The sequence below is a fragment of the Lutra lutra genome, chromosome 17 (assembly GCF_902655055.1).
Source record: "Lutra lutra chromosome 17, mLutLut1.2, whole genome shotgun sequence".
Lineage (NCBI taxonomy): Eukaryota > Metazoa > Chordata > Mammalia > Carnivora > Mustelidae > Lutra > Lutra lutra.
In genome coordinates, this window is record NC_062294.1 from 17,518,037 (window position 1) to 17,537,447 (window position 19,411).

At 46.7% G+C, this 19,411-nt stretch overlaps 1 protein-coding gene across 6 annotated transcripts in view; it reads right to left on the reverse strand.

Moving 5' to 3' along the window:
• Nucleotides 1–19,411, reverse strand: part of PRMT7 (protein arginine methyltransferase 7) — a 50,235-nt gene that overhangs the window by 16,729 nt on the left and 14,095 nt on the right. For all 6 annotated transcript variants that reach the window (XR_007123915.1, XM_047711436.1, XM_047711435.1 and 3 more), the window contains exons 4-8: nucleotides 16,953–17,102; nucleotides 11,069–11,177; nucleotides 4,100–4,212; nucleotides 685–926; nucleotides 282–462 (exon numbers count right to left, since the gene is read on the reverse strand). Coding sequence is in view for 5 of the 6 variants with exons in the window: in XM_047711436.1 (XP_047567392.1) it covers nucleotides 282–462; nucleotides 685–926; nucleotides 4,100–4,212; nucleotides 11,069–11,177; nucleotides 16,953–17,102 (795 nt within the window). In the remaining variant the exon portion in view is untranslated. The remainder of the gene's footprint in view (nucleotides 1–281; nucleotides 463–684; nucleotides 927–4,099; nucleotides 4,213–11,068; nucleotides 11,178–16,952; nucleotides 17,103–19,411) is intronic.

A 19,411-nucleotide genomic window follows, 5' to 3' on the forward strand; every position in this document is an offset into this window, starting at 1 on the left:
GTGTCCCCACACTCAGCAGGGAGCCTGCTTCTCCCCCTCCGTCTGCCTGCCACTCACCTGCTCGTGCTCTCATGTGCACGCGTGCGCACACACACTCTCGCGCGCTCTCTCTCTCGTTCTGTCATATAAATAAATAAAATCTTTAAAAAAAAATCCTGACACACTCCTCCTGTCTCTAAATTCCTGTGAATCTAAGGTTCAACATGCTACTTTCCCACAACCAAAAGCGGACAAGTTTCCTAATTTACATGAAAACGTGCTCAACTCCTGCCTCTTCTTACCTGGAGCTCCTCTGGGTCTGAGTGTGCCCAGAAGGGGGCCATGGTGCACTTGATCTTCCCCTCAGGGTCCATTTCAATGTCCCACCAGGAGAGAACCACCTGAGCTCGGCCCGATGCCAGAGGTTCAAACTGTCGGCTGTGGCAGGCCGCTGAGCTACTGACTTGCTTGCTAAAGTCCACACTGTGGAAGAATATGCAGGAACTTAAGCATATTTAAAGCTCACATCCTCCATTTTTAAGCTTTTACAGTGACATTGCCAGCAATGAGACTTGCTTGCAACGGACTCCTGCCTTCAGATGGTGACCTCAGCTAGATTTCCTTCTCATTCATGAAGAACTTCTAAAGCCCCCAATTCCACCAAATTATCTCAAAGCACCACTGGCTGGGCCGGCTCCTTGGTACCTGAACATGGGCATCACATCACTGAGGGCAGTGAAGTCAGTGGGCGACACCTGGTTCAGCTGAATGTCATAGACAGACGGGGCACCGGGGCACCTCTCCAGTTCCAAGGGGGGAACAATGACCCGCTCTCCGTGGCCGGTCTGAACGCGGACAGGAAAGAGCTTATTCCACGACCACATCCTCCTGGACTCCACCAGCTGTGCATAGACAGTCGCCCTGTGAGGCACGGCTTCACAGTTTTCCTAAGTGTATGTTAAAAAAACAAAAGAAGAGAACAATAAACCGGTAGATGTATTATAAAACAAACCCACAGCAATTCTCACTGATCAAGAGGCTTGTTCCTTAATATCAGGTCGACTGAGTAGCATCCAACGCCTTCCCGCTCACTATGAGGACGGTGAACTGTTCTTAGCCTAATGTCCTTGGGGAAGCAAAAAAAAGGAACCAGATTTCGAAAAGAATACACATTATGCCTAAAATGATTTATGTCAGGTAAGTTCCCAACTACATGACACTCTCAAATACTTCAAAAATAATCCTTAATTGTCATCATGCTCATTAACTCCCACACCAACTCTGCACAAAGAGTCCAAGTCTGCTAAGCAGTGATGCTGGCACTGAGCTCCGAGTTCTCTTCAGCACAGCTCTCACCCAGACCCAGAACCTTTTTACCTCACAGCACAATGGGTAAGTGTCCACCCTCGGATGACCTGACCTCCTGGCCTCACCAAGCACCGCCAACCACTCCCCTCGTTTGGTTTTGGCTGCAGTTGCTCACCTGGTTTCCCTCCTACCTCTATGCTTCACCTGATAGCCTCTATGCACTAGGCGGCAGGGGCCCAGCCATGAAGAGGACACTCACAGCGGCCACTGCAGGGAAATGACAGGCACGGGGTTTCCCTGACTCCATACTAGAGTCCTCTTAGGTCAGATGACCCTTTGCTGTGGGGCTGTTCCGTGCATCATATGGTGTTCATGAACATCCCTGGCCTCTAGCCACAAGATGCCAACAACATCCCCCTCTCAGTTGTGACACCAGAAACGTCTCCATGCATGGCTCTGGAGAAACACTGTTCTCCCCCTCTGGCTGCTTCACAAGGCTGCGCTTCCCCTACCCATCCTCCAAAGAGAGAGAACTCCCCACAGACCTGGTCTGGCCCATCTCTCTCGCTCCACACACTCTCCTGTGAGGGATGTCAGCCAGCCTGTTTTCATTTACCAAATACCGCACAGCCAAAAGCCTCTTGGTCCTCTCTTATTTGTCTGACCCTCAGGTAGCTCAAACTCTGCCTAAACCAAACAAATCACGTTCACCTCTTCCCCTCCTGCCCGAGCCCGGTCCTCGTCCCATCTTCCCATTCAATAAGGAGCACCGCCATCCAATCCAGTCTCCCAAGCCCCAAACCCTGGCATCATCCTCAATGCCTCCACATCTAAGTAATTACCAAGTCCTTGACCACCTCCCTCCTCCCCAAGGCTACCTGTCCAGGCCCATTTCTCTGGTTTCAGCCGAGGCCCACCTCAGCCCCAGAGCCTGAATGACTCCAACCACCTTCTAACCAGTCTTCCCACCCCTGATCTAGCATCCCAAATGCTCTCCATGTGCCCGCCTGCCTGCCTGAACCTGGTATCAACCCCTGCTTACAACCCTCCTGTGGCACCACACTGCACAGTGGCCCATCTCAGTCTAGTCCTGCCCAGCCCTCCATCCTCAGCTCTAAGCCCACCTCCCACACTACCCATAACGCCAACAACTCCCACCGCACCAGCTCACCTTCCCATCTTTGCGCATGCTGACCTCCTCCACTGAGAACGCTCCCGTATGACCCACCAACACTTGATTACTCTTCAAGACTGACTCTGCTGGAGCTTTATTTTCCTTGATGCTCCCCATCTTCCCCTACCACAGAGGGCAGGATCTCACCCCACTGACCACCATTGGAGCGTACCCTCCAACTGTACTGTGACAGCCTGCTCACCAACCAACCTGCCTGCCTGGGAGCACACCTTCATATCCCTGGCTGGCAAAATGAAGGCACCCAATAAATTTACCTCCTAGATCCATCACTGGGTCACTCACCACCGCATGGACTGTCAGACATACAGCATCCTGGCTGCATGACCTCCAACAGGGCAGGAAAAGAGACAGGCAATGGAAGCCTTTGTGAAAATCTATAACTCTTTCCAGCTCAGACACAAGGTGGGCAGATGAGGACAGTGATTAGAACAGACAAGGGACACCTGGCTATGCAGACCAGCTGAGAAAGGAAACTGCAGACAGCTGCCTGCACACCTTCTTAATTATTAGATGAATTTGAGAAAGGCCAATTGGGCAACACTAGTGTAATTTTAAATATCCTTGTGTTCTCTGTTCTAGGGATTCATCTAGTTCATGGCTTTAAGGTGGAGAAATAGAAATAATTACTACCAAAGTTACGGGAAAAACATCTTCCATCTTGGAGAAAAGGAGACATCTCACAGTGTGATCACCATCACACACTGACTGGGTAAATAATGTGGCCCGTGGCCCCAACTGCCCTGGAAGGAGCCACATTCTTCACTCTGGCCACACCAAGAACCCCCACACAGGGCCCCAGACTGAGGCAGCTGCAGGCTCGCCCAGATGGTGCCCACAATACAGGTGGCAGCACAAGTGGCCAACACTCACACCTTCCCAGCTGGCCTTTGCCTCTGGAGACATTTAGGTCCATAAAAAAGGAAGATCAATGTCTCCGATAACATGTCAGCAAGCCTCTCCCTTCTCCAAAAAACTGCCAAAGACTATCACTATCTAAATTCTTCTGCCTGGAATGGTGAGAGGGCTTGGCATTCAAGGCCTTCCACCCTCTCTCTGACTTTCCACCATCAGCTCATAAGCCTGCCTGAGAGGTCTTCCCACTGATGCAGAGAACAGGTCTACTACCTGGGATACCTCTCCCTCTCCTCAGGGCCTTTCCATGTTTCACCCTCTCTCTATATACCCGTATCTCCTCATCCTGGCCCTCATCTGCCAGTCTTAGAACAAATGTTACTGGTGCTTCTGTCGGCCTTTCCATCCGGCCCATCCAGTCTGCACCATCCCTGACCAGTGTGGGTCTTAGAAACAGGAAGAATGTCTTGTTTTTCTCCCAGGATGCTAGAATGCTTTATACACAGTTAAAGACAGTTAAAGAACCTTGGCTGAATTGAAGTCGAAGACAGTTTCTTGCCTTTCAGCTCTAGCCTACAAAGACTTGGTAAGAGACCCAAAAGTCCTAATTAAGGAGAAGTAGAGTCTCCTAGGAATCAAGGGTATCCTAGGGGGTACAGTGAAGTACAGAGGGCTCAGGCTGTGCAGAGCGTGGGGCATCAAGGAGACCTGTGCGAGCCAGCTGAGAGCACAGCAATGTACCCGAGGGAGGCCCCCGGTCCCTACCTGCACAAGATGTCTGTGCGCATGCTCATAGGAGGGCAGCGCTCCTTCTCCGATCAATTCTGTGTCAAACAGCTCTGTGATCAGGATATTGGCACGGCATGGCATGTCACCATCTGAGAAACACAAGGAATCAGAGCCGGAAGCAAATGATCAATGAGAAAAAATGCTGACGCAAATACATGAAAGATAAAAGGTGAACAGATCATTACACTGAAAGCACATCCATACATTCAAGTTATCTAGAAGTGTCATGAAACTTTCTAATGGCTCACCAAAAAACCCATTTTGGTAGACATACACACATCAAAATACTACCACTGGTAAACACACATCAAAATACTACCAATTGGTAAATCTTGGTTAAGAGAATGCAGTGTTTGCTATACCACTCTTTTAATTTTTCTGTATGTTTAATATTGTATGGGACTCCCAGAAGTAGTAAGAAAACTATAAACACCCAAAAAGAAAACCAGGCAAAAATACAAGTAGACAATTCATCACAGAAAAACTAATCAATCAAATATGTGGAAAATATTTCATTATTATTAGCAACTGGAGAGATACAAATTAACAATTAAACTATTAATATATTAGCAAAAATGATTTGAAAAGCAAAACTGAACATTGGTCCTTCAAATATTTCTAGGCTTCATGGAGGGAGAGGAAACCAAAGCTTAGAGAGGCTGCGTAATTCCAGTGATACTTCAAGATCCAGGATTCCCCAGTTCCTTACACCAAAGCCCCCTAAATTAAGTTTCTTGCTACCAAACGATGAGCCCCTAAGTAATAGTTGTTTAGGATAGTAGGAGTAGGGGAGATCTTTTGGCTGACTCTATTTCCTGAACCTCTGTAATGTAATGCAATGTTACTTCTACAATTTTATTTTTTTTTTTTAAGATTTTATTTATTTATTTGACATGGAGACAGAGATCACAAGTAGGCAGAGAGGCAGGCAGAGAGAGAGAGAGGAAGGGAAGCAGGCTCCCTGCTGAGCAGAGAGCCCCATGTGCGGGGCTCGATCCCAGGACCCTGAGACTATGACCTGAGCCGAAGGCAGAGGCTTAACCACTGAGCCACCCAGGCGCCCCTACAATTTTAATTTTTAATGAGCCAAGAGACAAAATTAACTTTGAAAGGGGCTATTCATCACAGAGAATTAGCTGTGAACACTCCTAAGGCTGCACGAATTCTAACCTGACAAAGCCCACTCATCTTCCCTACAGAGAAGATGAGTTTCAAGGACAACTTAAGGAAAGAGAAGCATTAAGGAGGCTCAAAGGAGCGTGCGGTACAGAGAGCCTGAACCTTTAGTCATGGAGACCCGAGCCTGGATCCCACCTTCTGGCCCGGAACCCTCAGTGCTGTCAGTCACCTCATCTGTACAACAAGGGTAATGAGACCTGCTCCAAGTGGTGGTGGTTAGGACAGCAAAGGTAAGAGCTGACTGTTGGGTCCCCCAAAAATTGGGTACCCCAATAATGGGTCCGTGATTAAAGGAGCGAGACTGATACAAAGCAAAGGTCAAGCAAAGCTTTATTTCGTGCCAAGCATCAGGAATCAGACCGACAAACTGACCGGACGGGGCCACCCCTACAGAGAGGACGACCCCTTCCTGCTTTCCAGACTCACTTTTATAGAGCAAAGACCATGTGGTTGGGCCTGGCCACACACAGGTGGCCAATGAGACTGTAACACACACAGGAAACTCCACAGTGATGCTAGGCGACCAACTGAATTACAATTTACCCTAGTAGACATTTGATTTAGCCTATCATACCTTGGTTAGGATTGGTGCCAAAAGGCTCCCAAAGGGCGGGGGCCCATACTCCTTGGTAGCTAGGAGACAGTATGCGCCCCCACTGATTGAATACCTCCACCTGGCCTGACCCACCCTTGTATTTGCACTTTGTTACATGGGACTGGTTTCCCTGACTTGCTTTTAAATAAGTTCCCCTGGGGGGGCAAGGTCAATTTAAGTTTTACAACAAAATAGCAGTTCAACCGGGGTGAGGCCGCTCTGGCTGAATAGGCCCTTACACTGCCCACTTTCTACAAAGCAGCCCTGTGCTCCATGTCATGAAAGGAAGCTGACAAGAAACATCTGTCTCCTGGCACAGAGACCACCCTCTCTGCTATCATGCCAAACTCAAACATAAATACACTGTCCCAAACTGCACCCCACACCCATATGTCTGCTTCTCCCTCTCATGCCTCTGCCTCAGTGGACAGCACCACCAGTCACAGGGTCCTGAAACCTGGCCATCATTCACCAGCTCCGGGAGAGCAGCAGCCCTGTCTGCCCTGCTGGGCATTTTACCCCATCCAATGCCTAGAACTACACCCAGCAACCCAGAACAGGCAGCAAACCTTAGCTGAATCCGTGATTCTTCCCTGTCACCCTACGTCCAATCAGTCATCAAGCCCTGCCACTTCTACCTCCTGAATAATTTTTAAGCCAATTAAGTAACTTAAAATGATGTATTGTCCAATTTGCTTCAAATAAACAATGTTTTACGGTCCACTGAATCTTCACAAACACTCTTGAAGAGCCTGGTAGCTAGCATGCTGAGTGCTAATGCAGGAGCTACGGGGGGGAGCCTGAGGAGGGCAGGGAGCCCCAGGAGGATGGGGAGCCCGAGAAGGGTGGGTCTAGGTCTCTGCCACATGACCAGATGGCACAAATGCTTAAGCCTCTGCCTTCGGCTCAGGTCATGATCTCAGGGTCCTGGGATCGAGCCCCTCGGCAGGGAGTCTGCTCCCTGCCCGCCCTCCCACTCCCCTGCCTACTTGTGATCTCTGTCAAACAAATAAATAAAAACCTTTAAAAAAAAAAGGGGGGGGCGCCTGAGTGGCTCAGAGGGTTAAAGCCTCTGCCTTCGGCTCAGGTCATGATCTCAGGGTCCTGGGATGGAGCCCTGCATTGGGCTCTCTGCGCAGCGGGGAGCCTGCTTCCTCCTCTCTCTCTGCCTGCCTCTTTGCCTACCTGTGATCTCTGTCTGTCAAATAAATAAATAAAATCTTTAAAAATAAAAAAAAATAAAAGAGGAAACAGTTTGTTCCGCAAGAAGACAAACAAAGTGACCCCTACCACTGCTCTGGCTTTCTGCCAGTAGGTGCTCTCCAGACTGCTATGGGAAGCAGGAAGTCTAGCAGAATGTGGCAGTCTTGCTGAGGTAAGGAGACAGCAAGTGGAGTTAAGGGCACAGGTGACTGGGACTCACAGGGGAGGGAACCAGAGAGGATGTTACATAGAAAAGGGGCTTCAGGGGGCGCCTGGGCGTTAAATGTCTGCCTTCGGCTCAGGTCATGATCCCAGGGCCCTGGGATCGAGCCCTGCGTCAGGCTCTCTGCTCTATAAGGAGCCTGCTTCTCCCTCTTCCACTCCCTCACTTGTGTTCCCTCTCTCGCTGTTTCTGTCAAATACATAAATAAAATCTAAAAAAAGGAAAGAAAAGGAGCTTCAGGAATCTGACCAGGGCTCCCCTGAAGCCTCTTGCTGAATATACTCACACACACAGAAGACTAGACTGTAGAAAGCCAGGCAAACGTTGACCATACCATCTAGGTAGAAACTGAACAATTTCCAGAGCTCACAGAGGGCTGGGAACCATTCTAGTTCCTATCAGCCAGCAACCCAGAGAGACTCTATGAAAGCCATGTTGGTACTAGTAAGACCAACACCGTCTTGGGACAGTGGTTTTCAATGGAGGGTGATTTTGCCCCCACCCCCAGGCCATTACAACAAAATAGCAGTCTGGAGACCTTTTTGGTTGGCTCAAACTACCGACCGGGGCCTGGCTGGAGGGGAGGGAAGGTGTGGTGAAGGGTACTCAGTGCTACTGGCTTCTACTGGTAAGAAGCCAGGGATAAACATCCTGTAGTACGCAGATAGCTCCTCCCAGCAAGGAATTATCAGGCCCAAAATGTCAAGAATGTCACCGTTGAGAAACACTGACAGGGGCACATGGCTCACAGTATGCAGAGCCTGCGACTTTTTTTTTTTTTTTTTTTAAGATTTTATTCATTTGACAGAGATCACAAGCAGGCAGAGAGGCAGGCGGAGAGAGAGGAGGAAGCAGGCTCCCCGCTGCGCAGAGAGCCCAATGCAGGGCTCCATCCCAGGACCCTGGGATCATGACCTGAGCCGAAGGCAGAGGCTTTAACCCACTGAGCCACCCAGGCGCCCCCAAAATTCTTTTTTTTTTAAAAGATTTTATTTATTTATTTGACAGAGATGACAAGTAGGCAGAGAGGCAGGCAGAGAGAGGCAGAAGCAGGCTCCCCGCTGAGCAGAGAGCCCGAAGCGGGGCTTGATCCCAGGACCCGGGGATCATGACCCGAGCTGAAGGCAGAGGCTTAACTCACTGAGCCACCCAGGCGCCCAGAGCCTGCGACTCTTGATCCTGGGGTTGTCAGTTCGAGCCCCATGTTGGCTGTAGAGAATAAAATAAAAATCTTTAAGAATAAAATATTTTTTAAAAAGAAAAGAAACCCTGACTTTTTTTTTTTTTTTTGGAGAGTGGGGACAGGGGGTAGTGGAAAAGAGGGAGAGCAAGAGCATCTGTAGCGGGCTCCACACCCAGGATAGAGCCGGACTCAGGCTACCTCAACTTAAAGCTATTCTAACTCCGCTTTAACAAAGCTTAGAAACAAGCCCTGAAAGGGACACCTGGGTGGCTCAGTCGGTTAACCCGCCTGATTTCGGCTCAGGTCATGAGATCAAGCCCCATGTTAGGATCCATGCTGGGTATGAAGCCTGCTTGTGATTTTCTTTCTCTTCCTCTGCTTCATCTCCCTCTCACTCGTAAAACAAATTAAAACAAACAAAAAAACCACGAGCCCTGAAATGATCAAACTTATCTGTCAGTACCCCAACTGCAAGGCAGACAAAGCTTTTAAAGGAAGACAATAAACTGATACTCGGCAATGCAAAACTGCCAACATACACAGCATCCGAATACAAATCACTAGACATGTGAAAAAGAAAAATGTCATCCAGAACCAGGATAAGAATTAGTCATAAGAACAAACCCAGAAAAGACAGAAGAGTGGAAGCAAAAGATAAAAAATATTGAAGGGGCGCCTGGGTGGCTCAGTGGGTTAAAGCCTCTGCCTTCGGCTCAGGTCATGATCTCAGGGTCCTGGGATCAAGCCCTGCATCGCGCCCTCTGCTCAGCGGGGAGCCTGCTTCCTCCTCTCTCTCTCTGCCTGCCTCTCTGCCTACTTGTGATCTCTCTCTCTGTCAAATAAATAAATAAAACCTTAAAAAAATATATATTGAAGCAGCTAATACAGATAACGGTAACTATTTAAAATAACACACAGGGCGCCTGGGTGGTTTAGTGGGTTAAGTGTCTGCCGTTGGCTCAGGTCATGATCCTGGGGTTCTGGGATAAAGCCCCACATTGGACTCCCTGCTCAGTGAGGAGACTGCTTCTCCCTATCCCTCTGCTGCTGCTTCCCTGCTGCTTGTGCTCTCACTCTCTCTCAAATTAATAAATAAAATCTTAAAAAACCCACAAAAACATGTAAGAATAATGGGAATTATAAAAAAGAATCAAAGGAAACATTCAGAGATGAGAAATACAGTATCAGAAATAAAAAGTTCACTAGACGTATGTACCTTGCAGAGTAGACACCACAAAAGAGAAGATCAGTAAATCTAAAGACCTAACCAGGAAACTACCCCTGTATATCAGGTGAACGAAGGCGTCCACACGAGTGCTACTCAGCAACGAAAAGAATGAACTCTTGATCCACAGAATGTGAATGAAAGCCAAAGGCATCATGCTACAGAAAAGAAAGCAGGAACAAAAGAGTACACATGGATAATTTCACTTACTCAAAATTCTAGAAAAGGGAGCTCTAACCTGTATTGAAGAAAGCATATCAGTGGGCACCTAGGGTCAGTAATATGGAAGCGACTGGCTGCAAAGCGTCACAAGGACTCTCTATGGGCATGATAAAGACATTCTACTGTCCTGATTGCAAAAGAGATTACAAATGTGTTTACATGTGTCCAAACTCATCACACTATATACTTAAGACGGATGCACTCACTTTATGAAAATTTGCCTCAATAATAAGGATTAAAAAAAGAGGATAACATGTATGTTTCAAAAATAAAGGGGCTGGGGTGCCTGGGTCGCTCAGTGCGTTGGGCCTCTGCCTTCAGCTCAGGTCATGATCTCAGGGTCCTGGGATCGAGCCCTGCATCGGGCTCTCTGCTCAGTGGGGAGTCTGCTTCCCTCTCTCTCTGCCTACTTATGATCTATCAAATAAATGAATAAAATCTTTAATAAAAAAAAAATAAATGGGCTACTAATCCATTCTTTTGTGCATGTTTCAGGGTCTCTGTTAAAACCTTTTTTTAATTAAATGGAACAGATATGTTGACCTTATATAGAGGCTTCCTTCTCAATTACTGTGTTTTAAAAAACTGCAGGGATATCCAGACCCTCACCCAAGAAGCTTCTTTTTCAAAGCTCTCCACCGTGCTCCCCAGGAATCAGTAGCACGTGAAATTTGAAAATTCTGATTCAAATGCCTAGCCTATAAAAATGACTCTGAGAGCCTGGGGAGACTGTGCTACCCAGGCACATTGCACACCTCAGACACTGAAGCAGGACTTCCGCACAAAGCAAACCTCTCTGCCATCTACTTAGTTTCACTAAGTAGAAACTACTTAGTTTTTGAGAAAACTCAAAATGCAGAGGGCTGAGTCACATAAGAATTCCAACTTGCTTAAAGCAAAAGGAAGTTTCATTTATATCACCACAGTTGCATGTGATGAGCTCTGGTTTACTCACTGCTGATTTAACTAGCAGAAAAGCAAAGTACTTACCTTCAGACCACATGGAGAGACCCCATTTCTCCTGTGATTACCTGAATACACTTATTCCAGGTAACCAGAATAAACCTTTTCTCTCCTTCGAGTAAAACTTTCAAAACATTATGCATTAATCTTACCTGGCCCTATGGTCACCTCAGTGGAATGCTTGTTGATAATCTTAATTTTATCACTAAAGCCATTTTTCTCTACAATCTTCACAGCAGCATCAGCCATAGGCTTGAAAACCTAGAAATGAGAACCAAAACCCAACAAGAAATGAGCAATAAATTGAGCAGTAACATCCTAAGATCCAAGATCAGTAAGACATGCCATGATGCAGGTTCTAAGATTTGAAGAGGTCTCCCTCACAGTATTTCCTCTTGAATATATAATATGTACTTCTGTTATCGTATGATAGAGGCAAATATTCCTTTGCCCTGATTTAATCTAAATAAAAGAGACCTCATCTTTGGAACTTAAATACTTTATTCTCCAAATGTGTGTCATGAAATTGAATACAAAGGGAACACATTCGGCTGGGTTTAACTTGCACGAGTTAAACCTTACCGGCCAAGCACACGGCGGAGGCAGGGCTTCCTAAGGAAGTTGCACTACCTAGCAGAGACGGCAGGTGTCAGTGCTGAGCTAGGGGGAAGGCAGATGGGAGACTTGGCCTCACAAAACCAGGACCTGGAGCCGGAGGCAGGACACGTGCTGTCCTCTCCAGAGAAAAGTGAGACTGTTACGTCTTAGTCATTAAGTGTGAACAGGCACCAGTTCAAAACTGTACCAAAGCTCCAGTGGGGCAGAACACAGCCTATATTTTACAGTATTCAAGGCCCTCTGTAATATGAACCACCTTACTTCCCTGATCCTTATTCTCCTCCCACTCTACCCTACCCATGTCTGATACTCCAGCCACACGGATCTCATTGTGTACTATGTACCAGGCAAGCCTGAGCCTTCTCGGCCCTACACCCACCTGCCAAAGCAAACCCAACTTTCCAGAGCAGCACATACCTCCTCTTTTCCAGGAGTCTTCCTTAACCTTTCACATGTCCCTAAACATAAGCCCCTCCAACTCTTACTTTCTAGCCTGCCCAATTTCGACTGTAAAGATCCAACCACAATAATGCATAAAACATACAGACGTGTGGGGCGCCTGGGTGGCTCAGTGAGTTAAAGCCTCTGCCCTCGGCTCAGGTCATGATCTCAGGGTCCTGGGATCGAGCCCCATATCGGGCTCTCTGCTCAGTGGGGAGCCTGCTTCCCCCCACTCTCTCTCTCTGCCTGCCTCTCTGCCTACTTGTGACCTCTGTCTGTAAATAAACAAATAAAATCTTTAAAAAAAAAAATCATACAGGGGCGCCTGGGTGGCTCAGTGGGTTAAAGCCTCTGCCTTCGGCTCAGGTCATGATCCCAGGGTCCTGGGATCAAGCCCCGCATCAGGCTCTCTGTTCAGCAGGGAGCCTGCTTCCTCCTCTCTCTCTCTGCCTGCCTCTCTGTCTACTTGTGATCTCTGTCTGCCAAATAAATAAATAAAATCTTTAAAAAAAAAAATCATACAGATGTGCACGTGGCCACACCCACCAGAGGTAGAAATAGAAAATGATAAAGTAACTGGTCACAATGACAAGGTTTCCATTTTTTCTAAGTCCTTTTCTATATTTTCTACCATGAACACATGATTCTTTTATTATAATCAAGCAGGAAATGCTATATCCTTCCACAAAGAATACATATGTGCTTAGCCAGGAAAAGAAATCTTCACAATCTGTTCCAAATTATTTCTAGGATCTGGCTTGATGTTTTTAGATGTAGTCTGAGGGCCTCATGCCCTCAGTTCTCACTCATCACTTTGCCCCCACCCCAAAGTACCACAAGTTCACCCCTCACCCCTCCTGCCTCTTGATGTTATCATTCATCTCCTCCGCTGACCCTTCCGGCTCTGACATTCATAATCTCCTCCTGAGCCATCAAGAACTCAAGATCTCACCCAGAACAATTCTTTCTGGAATGGCCCCTGAAGTCTTCCCAACATCATCTGGCCCTTCATTCAGTTTGGGGGACCGACCTTCTTCCCAGCAGTGCACATGTCTGGTCTATGGGTAAGCAAATCTCTCAGGCCAGGTCAATGAGGTAAGTTAAATTGGATTTAACTTTATTCTGGCCAATGATACCCAAGGAGAGGTATTGCTAGAGATTCCAGGGAAAGCTCTTCTTACTCTTAAAAAAAAGAAGTGAGGAAAGCAGGACTAGGCTTCATTTTCAAAGACTTTGCCACAGAAATCACTGTAACTAATACACCTTCCCAAAATATGCCTCACTTTTCAAATGTATTAAAAGAGAAATTTATAGTCATTGCCTATGATTTCTTGTATTCCATCCACTCCTCAACTCTACTCCCCTGAAAATACCACCTAAAGGAGGTCACTTCTTAGCTACACTCAACAGCCTCTCTCAGTCGTCATCCTGCTTAACTTCTATACCTGTGCTGTCTAATACAGGGACCACATGCATTTAAATATAAGTTGGTTAAAACTGCATGAAATTTAAAAATTCAGTTCCCTAGTCATACAAGTCACACTGCAAGTGCTGAGCAGCCCTATGTGGCTAGGCACCACTATCCTGGTCAGCACAGCGATGGAAGATATTCGGCCTCTCAGAAAGTTCTTCCGGGCAATGGTGCTCTTTAACATCTGCACCGGCTGACCAGTCCTTCTTTCCCATGATTCTCATGCACTCTGCCCCCTCTTGGCTTCCACCTCTGCCCTCTAGGGTCTTTTTGTGTCTATTGGAGCTTGACTTTACTGGTCACTCTTCTTCCCTCACAGGCAGGTTTGCTCTTTTCCTTCTACTCTCTCTTCCTGGACAATCCTACACCACCAGCTTCACCTGTCACATCTTTAGCAAATGAGCTGCAAATCCATTTGTACCAGCCACTCTCTAAAGGGTCAGATGGGGAAGCCTCGGTGGTTCAGTCGTTAAGCATCTGCCTTAACCTCAAGTCATAATCCCCGGGTCCTAGGATCAAGCCCTGCATCAGGCTGCCCGCTCAGCAGGAAGCCTGCTTCTCCCTCTCCCACTCCCCTGCCTGTTTTACCTCTCTCGCTCTGTCTCTTCCAATAAATAAATAAAATCTTTAAAGAAAAACAAAAGGGGGTCAAACGTCCAGCTCTAGGGACTAGCGGGTTCTCAGTCACTGTTCTGGACCTGTCTTTCCTGCTGGCATGCAGCTCAAGTTGAGCTGAAAACCACAGGGTAGGCCAGACAGAATGACCACAGGTTCAAAAGTGGTCACTAAAGTAAGAGCTGGGAGGCCACTGTAAGATGTCAAGAGCCAAACAGAAGAGATCTGAGAGTCACAAATCAGAGAAGCATGAGAGAAATTAAGAAATCCAGGTAACTGAGACGGGAATATATGAAAAACTCATAAGCACAGTCCTCCCAATTCTGTCAAAAAAACATGTTCTCACCCTCTATCTTTTTAATTAGCAATTGACACATATACTGGCTCCTGACCTGGGACTTGCCCCTCTCCTACTTAGTATATCCAACATGAAATGCATTATCTTTCCCACAAAGCAAGTTATCTTCCTCTGAACTCTTCTTACCAATCAGTGGCATCACTGCACCCCCAGATACCGATGCTAGAAATCTCACACACTCTCCCATTATAGCTACCACTGTGGAGTGAGCACCATAAGTAGGAACCAAAAAATCAAGTCTCCAGGTCTAGCTCTCCTATTTATTAAGTGTGACATTAAGTCTTTAATCTCTCTGGGTCTTAGGGTCTTCATGTGTAAAGGGTAATAAAATCTAGTTAAGGGTAACTAAGGCAACCATCCTAAAACACAGATTTCTTTTTATTTAATTCAAAAATTTTGATGATATTCAAAAAGGCCAGAAGTGACTCTTACTGTTTTTACGAAGTCCTCAAACAAGCGCACAGAGTCATATACACACATCGCTCTCAGGACTTCCATTAAACCTGAAGCCCATGATTCATACTTCGGTTAAGAACTAACTCAGGGGGCGCCTGGGTGGCTCAGTGGGTTGGAGCCTCTCCCTTCAGCTCAGGTCATGATCCCAGGGTCCTGGGATTGAGCCCCGCATCGGGCTCTCTGCTCAGCGGGGAGCCTGCTTCCCTTCCTCTCTCTGCCTGCCTCTCTGACTACTTGTGATCTCTCTCTGTCAAATAAATAAATAAAATCTTTAAAAAAAAAAAAAAAAGAACTAACTCAGGATATGGGAGTTTAAAGTCTTTCCTGCAGCACTCAGGTCCTCCACAGTCTGGCTGCAATCTACTACCTTTCTCGATTTCTACCATGACACTGTTTGCCATGACTCTAAATGACACAACATGGTATTCCCTCAGCCTAAGATGCCGCCTTTCTAGACCTTAAGCATGAGAGCCATCCTGAAGGGATCGTGGGTGGGGAGCTGGGAAGAGTCTCAGTAGAATACCCCAGGGTGCTACCTTCAGACTTTAAACGAAAATATGAAACACTTCTCGTTTTTCTTGTTTTTCATTTTCTTTTTAAGATTTTATTTATTTAGGGATGCCTGGGTGGCTCAGATGGTTATTAAGCGTCTGCCTTAGGCTCAGGTCATGATCCCACGGTCCTGGGACTGGGCCCCGCATGGGGCTCCCTGTCTGCTTGGGAAGCCTGCTTCTCCCTCTCCTTCTACTGCTTCCCCTGCTGTGCTCTTTCACTCTGTCAAATAAATTAATAAAATCTTAAAAAAAAAAAAAAAAAGACTCTATTTGACAGAGAGAGAGTACAAGCAGGGGAAGCAGGAGAGGGAGAAGCAGGCTCTCCATTGAGCAAAGAACCAGGTGTGGGACTTGATCCCAGGACCCAGGGATCATGACCTCAGCCAAAGGCAGACAATTAACCAACTGAGCCACCCTGGTGCCCGTTCTCTCTTGTTTAAGTCACTGTTATTTTAGGACTTTGTTATTTGCAATTCATTCCATTATCACAGAAATTTCATAGAAAGAAGTGTTTATTTATTTATTTATTTTTAAAGATTTTATTTATTTATTTGACAGAGAGAGAGATCACAAGTAGGCAGAGAGGCAGGCAGAGAGAGAGGAGGAAGCAGGCTCCCTGCCGAGCAAAGATTCCCGATGTGGGGCTCGATCCCAGGACCCTGAGATCATGACCTGAGCCCAAGGCAGAGGCTTAACCCAGTGAGCCACCCAGGTGCCCCAGAGGAAGTGTTTAAATACATGTCACCCCTTACCAAAAGCTGGGAAGAAAATATACCAAAATTTTAACAATGGTTAACTGTGAGCTAACATGCTATTTTTACTCTACATTTACCATATTTCTTATAATGGAATGCATTACTGACATTATCAGAAAAACAATACGTGTTTAACTGTATATTAAACACCCAATTCTTTTTTTTTTTTTTTTTTTTGAAAATTTTATTTATTTGAGAGCGAGCAAGTGAGCAAGCACACACAAGCAGGAGGTGTAATGCCAGAGAGAGGGAGAAGCAGACTCCCTGCTGGCCAGGGAGCCCAACGCAGTGTTCGATCCCAGGACCCGGAGTTCATGACCCAAGCCAAAGGCACACACGTAACTGACTAAGCCATCCAGATGTCCCTAAACACCCAATTCTTGACAAACATGATCAGATAGCTCGCTCTGTGGGGACACTTAAGCTAGCAGGTCTCAACCTTGGGGCAGAGTCAAAACTCCCAATGCCCAGGCCCCATCCAGAATTAAATTAAAACTGGAGGGAAGGAGGCAGTTAAGAGTCAGTATTTTTTGAAACTATTCAGTGATTCAGACATGCAGCCAAGGCTAAGAACAGCTATTTCCAAGGAGAAAATGAGCCCCTGGAGAAAGGAATTATGTCTGATTCATCTCCATATCCTCAGAACCTGGCCCTATGCTTGGCACAGAGTGAACACTCCGTGAATGTGTGTGAACAAACGGACAAGCACGGTGCATGAGGGACTTCCCACACAAGACACAGGACACACACCTGAAGAGCGTGACTCACCTCAATGGCATAGCAGAAGTCAGCCCCTGCCGTGACGGCCATCATTGACAAGAGTCCTGTGCCAGTGCCAATGTCAAGAACCAAGGCCTTCTGTCCTCTGTCCTTCACCCTGCTCACAGCAGCCCGGATACCTTGGTAATATTTTATATTCTAAGAGAAAGGGAGAAAACAGCTGTCACTTCGTACCAGTTACTATAAATAAATGGAAAGGTACTATGTGAAGTCTGGGACTCACGGCTGGTAGAAACAGTGGAAGTCATGATCCCACGGCTTTCTGGCCTCTCAAGGAACAGCACTAGCTAGCTGGGTCGGGCAGACCTTGCAAGACTCCAAGAGCATGGGCTCAGCTCTTGCCATTTATTTGGCGACTGTCCCTCCTCTCCACCCCCACCTCTTCTCTATACTCTGCTTCGAGGGGCTGGGGTTCTGCCAATCACATTTTCCTTTGCCAGCTACTCTGTATGGACTACAGGGAAACTAGAGGGCGACCAGAAGGGGGAGAAAACTTATTCCTTCTCAAATGGCTGCTGCTTTCATCAGCATCCTCGGAGGAGTGGCATCTGGCTCCAGGGGCAGCTCCTCTCCGTCCTCTCATCACCAGCTGCCTCTGCCCCTCAGGCGGCAGCAACACTCCAGCAGGGGTTCCTCTCAGAGAGCTGAGCACCAGTTCCATAGGGGCTCGCCTTCACGTTTCTGGGCTAAAGAATCCCACTTTTCTCTGCGTTTCAACCCCAGGCAATGGAGCTGCTTCCTGCAATTACTACCACTAGGGAACCTCCGTGCTCCCATTTGCTTCCCAGGGCTCCCACATCTGTGTTACCCCGTCCCTGTGCTGACAGAGTAACCTGGCTTTGGACTTCCTCACTGGACTCTAATTCACACAGGCTCCTGGCCTACAAAGTAACCACCCCCCGCCAAGGAAATCATCTCTTTTTGGTCAGGTATTTGGTAGCTTAAACAGATATATGTTCTACCTATCACAGTTTGGCTCAATAGGTAGCCTGACCCTTCTGTTGAAAATAACTAATAATGATGAGGAAAATACTTGCAAATCTTTTTTTTTTTTTAATTTTTTAAAAAGATTTATTCATTTGACAGACAGAGATCACAAGTAGGCAGAGAGGCAGGCAGAGAGAGAGGGGGAAGCAGGCTCCCCGAGGAGCAGAGAGCCCAATGCGGGGCTCAATCACAGGACCCGGAGACCATGACCTGAGCCGAAAGCAGAGGCTTAACCCACTGAGCCACCCAGATGCCCCACTTGCAAGTCTTTTTAAATGCACTAATGAGCTGGCAAGTTAGTACGAAACATTAAGAGGCCAAACACCTAGAAGTGGATTCCTCCCAACTGAGACTTAAGATGACTGCCCGCCCAGGGGACACCTTGATCACAGCCTGCCAGGGACCCAGAGCCAGGGGTCACAGCAAAGCTGAGCCCAGATTCCAAACCCACAGAAATAGTGAGATAATAACTCTCTTCAGCCACTACATTTTGGGATAATTTGTTGTGCGACAGTACACAACTAACAGAAGACTAGTATCAAAAGGACAGTATTCTCTGACCTAAGTGCAATCAAATTAGAAATCTCAGTAACAAAAATATAACTAAAGAAAAAGAGATTTTTGAACACTGAGAAATTCTAAAATCACAGGTAAAACACTAAATCTAAAGAGAATTAGAAAATATCTAGAACTGAATTTTTAAAAATTACATATCAAAACTCACGCGATAGCTAAAAGCAGTATTTGGAGAGAAGTGTATTAGAAAAGACAAATGGTGGGGCGCCTGGGTGGCTCAGTGGGTTAAAGCCTCTGCCTTCGGCTCAGGTCATGATCTCAGGGTCCTGGGATCGAGCCCCGCATCGGGCTCTCTGCTCAGCCAGGAGCCTGCTTCCCTCTCTCTCTCTGCCTGCCTCTCTGCCTACTTGTGATCTCTCTCTCTCTCTCTGTCAAATAAATAAAATCTTAAAAAAAAAAAAGAAAAGACAAACGGTAAGGTAAGCACCTCAAAAAATTAGAACAAGGACTGCAACATAATTGCCAAATAAGCAGATGAATAAAAATAATAAAACACAAAAATTAATGAACTAGGGAAACAGACATTTTATAGGATTTTTAATAAAAGTTATTTCAAAAATCTACTAAAACTGATGAACCTCTGGTAAGTCCAAAAAAAGGGGGAGGGGGAAGTAACCAAAAGCTGGGAATAAGGCAGGGAGTGGCAAGGTAGAATATGGTATAGGTATAGATGTTGCAGATATTAGAGAAACTAAAGATTATGAACAACGTTTAAAAATGAATTTTTAGGGGCACCTGGGTGGCTCAGTGGGTTAAAACCTCTGCCTTCAGCTCAGGTCATGATCCCAGGGTCCTGGGATCAAGCCCCACATCAGGCTCTCTCCTGATGTGGCTCTCATCCTCAGCGGGGAGCCTGCTTCCCCCAACCCCTCTCTGCCTGCCTC